Source organism: Lathyrus oleraceus, chromosome 6, assembly GCF_024323335.1.
Source record: "Lathyrus oleraceus cultivar Zhongwan6 chromosome 6, CAAS_Psat_ZW6_1.0, whole genome shotgun sequence".
Taxonomy (NCBI): Eukaryota; Viridiplantae; Streptophyta; class Magnoliopsida; order Fabales; family Fabaceae; genus Lathyrus; species Lathyrus oleraceus.
In genome coordinates this window covers 480,270,968-480,279,123 of record NC_066584.1, presented here as the reverse complement: position 1 = coordinate 480,279,123, position 8,156 = coordinate 480,270,968, and the positions used below count along the sequence as shown (strand labels likewise).

The 8,156-nt window shown below is 38.7% G+C and overlaps 1 protein-coding gene across 1 annotated transcript; it reads left to right on the top strand.

Annotated features, from left to right (window-relative positions):
• The first annotated feature begins 3,664 nt into the window (after positions 1-3,664).
• LOC127096364 (uncharacterized) lies at positions 3,665-7,766 on the top strand. The gene is made up of 4 exons (XM_051034942.1): positions 3,665-4,214; positions 4,320-4,444; positions 4,583-5,366; positions 6,934-7,766. The coding sequence occupies exons 1-4, from the start codon at positions 3,665-3,667 to the stop codon at positions 7,764-7,766; spliced, it is 2,292 nt and encodes a 763-aa protein (XP_050890899.1).
• The last annotated feature ends 390 nt before the right edge of the window (positions 7,767-8,156 follow it).

Sequence of the window (8,156 nt, the reverse complement as noted above, 5' to 3'; positions counted from 1 at the left end):
AGTTCATTCTAGCCTTATGCGAAAGATGGAGGCCAGAGACACACACATTTTGGTTTCCAACCGGTGAGTGTACCGTGACGTTAGAAGACGTCTACATGCTTTTAGGACTACGAATTGAAGGCAAAGCTGTTAATGGTAAGACCAACTATGCAAATTCAATTTGCATGGAGCTTTTAAACACTGATTTGTTAGATGATAATGCTAGGGGACAAGGTATACTACTTTCACGCCTAAAGTCATATTATAATAGTTTTTATTTAGATGAGCATTCTACCGAAGATGCTCGAATCATCAAAACTAGGTGTTACATTATGTTGTTACTAGGATCCTTTTTATTTCCCGAAGGTAGTGGTTCTAGCATGCATATTATGTACTTACCTTTACTTAGACATATAGATAGAATAGGTAGTTATAGTTGGGGATCCGCATGTCTAGCCTATCTCTATAGTTCTTTGTGCAAAAACTCCCACAAAGATACTTCTACATTTTCTGGATGTGCTGTTTTGCTACAAGCATGGGGATGGTCAAGACTACCGTCTCTAGCACCGGTCAATAACAACCCCTTCACTTTTCCATATGCAAAAAAGTAAGTTGTTTAAATTGCTATATCTTTACTTCCTTCCTTACAGTTTATTACCCATAACTAATTTATTTTAACTTTTTGGTGTAGATGGTCGGCACGCGGTATGAATTACAGCAGATGTCCGAGACACTGTATTACTCAATATCGCAACCTGTTGGATCACCTTCGACCGGCAGACGTAAGCAAAATAATTTCATTATTTCTTCATATTATGTTGACTTTTTCTACATTCATTTAAATCCTATCGTCTTTAACATTTCAGTTCATTTGGCGTCCATACCTTAATATGGATCATGAGCATCAGATCAACCCTGAAGACGCAGCCGTATGGACAACATGCACACCGATAATACGGTTCACAATAGTGGAGCTGCACAACACCGATCGTGTGAAGCTGCAGTTTGGTATGGTCCAGAATATCCCAGATCCCCCAGCTAGCCTAGGAGAATGGCATATGCGTAAAGTGAACGACCAATGGAACTACAACCCTTGGCAAACCTTCGCAAGATCAGAGTGTCGCAAGTGGAAGCACCGTCATGACCATGTCTTAACTGACGCAGTCATGCCAAATGAGATAAAACCAAGTCGTACTTATATGGCTTGGTATAGATCAGTTGGATTTCAATTCATCGCCGATGATATGTACCTCTACGACCCACGCCAGACAAGTTACACACAAGAAGGATCAACATCTAACCCCCAACAACATTCTCAGCCCGGTTACTCACAACCACCTATCCGACAAACTTTCCGTTCCACAAACACACAAACATACAACCAAAACATGCCATTCACCCAACCCCAAAACCAAGAACATCCCCCATACCACCACCAACAAATGGACCATCAACCTTCGACCGAACATCGCTTCGCACCCACACCATCACCCTACCAAAGTCGCCTTACCCAAAACACTAACCGCCCCATCACCTACCGTAGCCAAGAACCCCAAACATCACAATACCAAAACATCCCACAACCATATCTCTTCCAAACACCCCAACAACCTTTCCAACCTTTCCTAGACCCATCATTGTCACCCATGTCCCCCTTCAACCGTCCCGGTCGCCCATCCATGAGTCAACCACACCCCAACTTCTCTGGCATGGGTCATGAGCTCAGCTACGCCGGTACACCATCATTGAATACTGAAGACTATGCTGAGTTGGCTGAATACCTCAACGGATCTTCTCCTGTAGGAGGTAATGACGCTCCTGGACCATCAGATGAACAAACACCGGTGCAAAATCGTCAACGTGGGTTAGGGCCAAGGGTTAGGGTAGCTAGGGGATGTGGGACCGGAGGTCGGTTAGGTGATCCCGGTCATCACCATTAGGATTCTTTGTGTAAAATCCAAATTTTATTAATATCAATTCGTATTATGTCAAATTTATCTTTGTGTAAACTCCAAACATTAGGTTTCTTTCATAATTCTAAAATAAACACATATCATAATACAAAAATTTATAGGTCAGAAACCCTAATTCAAGGACTTGTTATTGTTATGTTGAAGGGCTTGAATTTGGTCCCTTTTGGCAAAATTCACATACACATATTTTGACAGAAACCCTAATTTTGGGTCAAGTTCGCAAGGACCTACCTCACTCATTTTTAATTATTTTGAGGTGGGACCAAGTGCATTGGAAAATTTAAGGTGTCTACTTCACTTGTTATGTTGGACAAAAATTCATAACTCTAACACAAACACATGCAATAATACAAAACATTATCGGTCAGATAACAAATAAAATGTCAAAGAGTCCAAGTTCAGGTGCCCATACCTTTCTCATAAAAATTGCAAATGATGCAAAACTTTAGTCCAAATTCATTATCTTGAAAAGATCTACAACTTTTATGTTGAAGGTTTTGTCATTTGAGGCTTTTATCATTCAAACTAAAGGGCTTGAAGTTGGTCCCTTTTGGCAAAATTCACATACACTTGTTTTGACATAAACCCTAATTTTGGGTCAAGTTCGCAAAGACCTAACTCACTCATTTTTAATTATTTTGAGGTGGTACCAAGTGAATTGGAAAATTTAAGATGTCTAGTTCAAATGTTATATTGGATAAAAATTCATATTCCTAAAAGAAACACATGCAATAATACAAAACATTATCGGTCAGATAACAGTTAAAAAACTCAGAAGTCCAACTTCAACTGCCCATAACTTTCTCATAAAAAATCCAAATGTTGCAAAATTTATATCCAAATTCATTGTCTTGAAAAGATCTACAACTTTCATGTTGGAAGTTTTTTCATTTGAGGCTTTTTTAAGGGAGGCGCCAATTGGATTGGCGCCCCCTCTTAAAAATTACACATGGGCGCCAATTGGATTGGCTAGGGCAGGTGCCCTAGCCAATCCAATTGGCGCCTCCTTGCAATTTTTAAGAGGGGGCGCCAATCCAATTGGCGCCTCCCTCTAAAAGTGGGGTATATTGGGAAATTTTTTGAAAACTGGGTTATTTTGGGAATTTCTTCGAAAATGTGGGTTATCTCGGTAAATTTGCCGTTTTTATTGGTAGTATCAATTAAGATATTATTTAAGATATTGTTGTATTAAATCTTTCCTTTATTAGTAGAGTTGATTAGGAGGCTTAAACCTATACATATGCGTATATTTCTTCACATAATAATATAAGAAATTCAAATTCAATATGGTATATAGAGCTTGATTCAAAACCCTATTCTTTTCTTGGTTCACAACCCTATTTCTTTTTTTTTTTTGGGTCACAACCCTTTTTTTCTTGTGTTGCTTCGGTGATCTAGAGTTCTTTAGTTGGTGGTGTTGAAATCATGACTGAAATTCCAAGCCTAAAGGAGGGTGATGTTGAGAAGAATCCTCCCAAAAAGTGTCTTATTTCGTTTGTGTTTCAAGGAACACTCGTTATTACCATCTTACTAAAAAGGTTTATGAAATTGATAAAGAGATAAAAGATGATTGGGAAGTCGCTGATTATCAACTTGTATCATTGTTGTAAAATTATATTGAACCAAATTTGATGGCACACTTTCGTGCGTAGAGATCATGTTATGAGGTTTGGCAGAAGGCTAAAAACCTTTATGCTAGCGATATTCAAAGAATGTATGCATCGGTCCGCAATTTGGCTACTCTTCAAATGAATGATCAAGACTTATCAGAATATCTCATCCGTGCTCAATCTACTATTGATGACCTCAAACTTATGCTGGTTAGTGATGATATTACGAAGATATTGGGCAAACTTGACAATATGCTCATGGTGTTTGTCCTTCATGACCTCTCTAAAGAATATAGTTCCGTTAAAGACCAGGCGTTAACAAATATTACCATCCCTACGGTAGAAGAACTAATTGATCGTCTCGTCCGGGTATTTCTACCAAGTGATGACAGTTATACTACTCCCGAGTCCTCTGATTTTGTTTCTACTTTAGTAATGAAGGACGTGGTGGACGTGGCAGTGGTCGAGGACGTGGTAGAGGAGGTAGAAGTAACTTCTATTGCACTCATTGTAGAAAAGATGGGCACACTCAAGATCGGTGTTTTGACTTACATGGCTACCCGAACAAAACTGTTAATGTTGCTCAAACCGTTGCAAGCCGTGAATCAAAGGGTGAACTCGAAACTACTTTCTCTGCCGATGAGTATCAGAAGTATTTGCAATTGAGCACAACAAGCCACCTCCTCGGCTACTATTGCTCGTACTGGTAATTCTATGGTTTGTCTTTCTCATGCCACTCCTATTGGATGGGTTATAGATTCAGGTGCTTCAGACCATTTGACCGGTAATGCCTCATTGTTCTCTGAACTATCACCACCTAAATATCCACATTATATTACTATTGCGGATGGATCTAGAGTTGAGGCAACTGGTGTTAGACGAGTATCACATATTCCCTCACTCTCTTTGAGTTCTGTTTTATTGATTCCTAATTGCCCTTTCAATTTGATTTTTATAAGCAAATTAATCAGATCTTTGAACTGTGTCATAACATTTACTTATGATTCCTTTTTGATACAGGACCGGAGTATGGGACAAACGATTGGAGTTAAAATTGAATCTAGTGGTCTTTATTATCTTCAACCACCCACTTCCATTATATGTGTTACTACTGAATCTCCCGATCTTCTGCATCGTCGCTTAGGTCATCTGAGTTTATCAAAATTGAAGAAAATGGTGTCAGGTCTTCCTCATTTAGAGTCCTTACAATTTGATTCATGTCAGTTAGGAAAACAAGTTAGAGTTTCTTTTTCCCGCCACATTAATAGTAGAGCTTTGTCTCTTTTTGATGTCGTTCATTGCGATGTGTGGGGTCCTAGTTGGATTCCTTCTATCCTAGGATATAGGTATTATGTTACTTTTATTGATGATTTCTCAAGATGTATTTGGATGTTTTTAATGAAAGATCGTTTTGAATTGTTTAATATTTTTAAGAATTTCTGTTCTGAAATCTCAACACAGTTTGGCAAAACAATTTGTATTTTACACAGTGATAATGCAAAAGAATACTTTTCTGATTGCTTCAACTCTTTAATGCATTCCAAAGGCATCATACATCAATCGAGTTGTCCCCATACGCCTCAACAAAATGGTGTTGCTGAAATAAAACATAGACATATTGTTGACACTGCTCTTACCCTTTTGCTAAATGTCAATTTACCTCTAAAATTTTGGGGTGATGTTGTTCTTACTGTCGGGTATTTAATTAACCGCATGTCATTCTCTGTGTTGAATGATCAGGTTCTTCATTCCCTGGTGCATCCTACAGATCCCTTGTATGTTGTTTCCCCTCGTGTTTTTGGATGTACTTGTTTTGTTCATGATTTGTCCCCACGTCATGATAAAATGCCTGCTCGTGCCATCAAATGTGTTTTTCCGGGCTACTCCTGTGTCTAAAATGTTGGTGTAAGCCCTAGAGGCCAATATTTTTTTGGTACTTGTATCGAATTATTTATTAATAATAAAAGGCATTTTCTTTATTATGGTTGATTAATAAAGTCCCTAGAATAGATAGTCCGTTTAATGTATTAAGTGTGACTTAATCATGAGAACACATTAAACATAAGGGCACTGTTCTTAAAGTATCCGTAGTCGAGCTTTAATGTGAAGTGGGATAACATTAAAGCATTAAGACTATTATGTTTGTAGACTGATGATCACATCTCATGGATCATGGATAAAGAGTTATCAAGTCTTAAATGTAGGTATGAATATTAGGAGTAATATTTATACCGGATTGACCCGCTATGAGAATACTATATAGAAAGTTATGCAAAGTGTCATAAGTTATTCTCATGGTGATAATAGTGTATACCACTCTTCGACCTGAAACCACTATGGATCCTAGATGTAGAGTTGAGTGCCTTATTACTGATCCAACGTCATCCGTAACTGGATGACCATAAAGACAGTTGATGAGTACTCCACGAAGCATGCTGAGGGACATGAGTGTCCTAGATGGAATTTGCCAATCCTGCGTAACAGGATAAATGTCTATGGGCCCAATATTGAACTGGACAAGGGTGACACGGTCTATACCTTGTGTTCAATATATACATAAGGGCAAAGGGGTAATTATACACATAATTATTATCACAGGAGGTTTTGTCAGATCACATGACATTTTCGTGACTTGGGTAGCAGTGATGTGTTGCTAGATACCGCTCACTGTTTATTATGTTAAATGTGTGATTTAATATAATTGCCAACGTCGCGAAAACCTATAGGGTCACACACAAAGGACGGATTGATGAGAGATAGAATAATTAAGGAACACCGTAAGGTACGGTGCACTTAAGTGGGAGACGAAATATGGTAAGGTACCAAATACTTAAGTGATTTTGGCATATTATGAGATATGGTCCAAAATGCACTTAAGTGGGCTTTTTGGCTTGAAGCCCACACAAGTGGTTCTATAAATAGAACCCCTTGGGTAGAAGCATTGTCAGTCTAATCCACTCAGACAGAAATTCAAGTAGAGACTTGGAATTTTGTTTCCCTCTTTCTCTCACTCAAAGCCTTCATTCATAACAGCTAGCACTGCGATTGAAGGAATCCGTTCGTGTGGACTGAGTAGAGACGTTGTCATCGTTCAACGTTCGTGATCGCCCCGTGGATCTGTATCAAAGGTTTTGATCATTATCAGAGATCTGCACCAAAGGTTTGAATCGCCACAAGAGGTAACGATTCTATCACTAATCATGCCCATTCGTAAGGATCACTAAATGGAGAAATTTTTAAATTCCGCTGCGCCTTGGATGGCTATTCTCCAACATAAAAGGGATATCGGTGTTACTCTCCTTTTACACATTGTTTCTACACATCTGCTGATGTTACATTCTTTGAGGATGTACCATACTTTCCCAACTCAGGTGTCCCTGAAACTAATTTAGATCAAGTTTTGCTTATTCCTTATTTTGAGTCGGTTGAGTTCAATCTTTTATCGTCTAGTTCACCCGTTGTGATAGACGAGTCTTCACTTCTGTTGAATCGGTATGACATTACCTATGAGAGAAGGTTGAGGCCACATGATTTAACTTCTATTCCAAGCGCTTACACCCTTGCTTCGGCCCCGTCTCCTAACTTGCCCATTGCCATCTGTAAAGGTAAAGGTAATTGTTCAACCCGTAATCCTTATCTTATTTATAATTGTGTGTCTTATCACCGGTTATTTCCTATCTATTGTGCATTTGTTACTGCACTTGCATCTGTTTCTATTCCTAAAACTATCCAGGAAGCTTTATCCCATCCAGGGTGGAGCCAGGCAATATTTGATGAAATGCCAGCTTTAGAATCTAATCATACTTGGGAGTTTGTTCCTATTTATAATTGTGTGTCTTATCACCGGTTATTTCCTATCTATTGTGCGTTTGTTACTGCACTTGCATCTATTTCTATTCCTAAAACTATTCAGGAAGCTTTATCCCATCTAGGGTGGAGACAAACAATATTTGATGAAATGTCAGCTTTAGAATCTAATCATACTTGGGAGTTTGTTCCTCTCCCACCTGGAAAATCTGTTGTTGGTTGTAGGTGGATATTTAATGTTAAGGTTGGTCCTGATGGACAGGTAGATCGATTGAAAGCTCGCTTTGTGGCAAAAGGACACACTCAAGTCTGCGGTCAAGATTATAGTGATACTTTCTCTTCTATTGCGAAGATGGCATTTGTTCGTCTCTTTCTAGCCATGGCTGCCATGAAATAATGGCCTCTATTTCAATTGGATATCAAGAATGCATTCTTGCATGGTGACTTGAAAGAGGAGATTTACATGGAGCAACCTCCTGGGTTTGTTGCTCAGGGGGAGTGTAATCGGGTGTGTAAATTACACAAGTCTTTGTATGACTTGAAACAATCACCTCGGGCATGGTTTAGAAGACTTAGTAAAGTGTTGCAACAATTTGGGATGAATCAGTGTGAATCAGATCACTTTGTTTTCACCAAATGCTCCTCCAATAAATATATTTATCTAGTGGTTTATGTTGACGACATTGTAATTACAGGTGATGATTTTGAGGGTATCAAGGCTTTAAAACAACACTTATTTCAAAAAAATTCAGACTAAGGATTTGGGTCCTCTTCGTTACTTTCTAGG

Excerpts from the sequence above, each read along its gene's own strand:
- LOC127096364 (XM_051034942.1), top strand. The coding sequence starts at position 3,665 with ATGTATGCATCGGTCCGCAATTTGGCTACTCTTCAAATGAATGATCAA. Across the intron at positions 4,215-4,319 it reads TCTGCCGATGAGTATCAGAA|ATTCAGGTGCTTCAGACCAT; the intron begins GTATTTGCAATT and ends GATGGGTTATAG. Across the intron at positions 4,445-4,582 it reads AGGCAACTGGTGTTAGACGA|GACCGGAGTATGGGACAAAC; the intron begins GTATCACATATT and ends TTTTTGATACAG.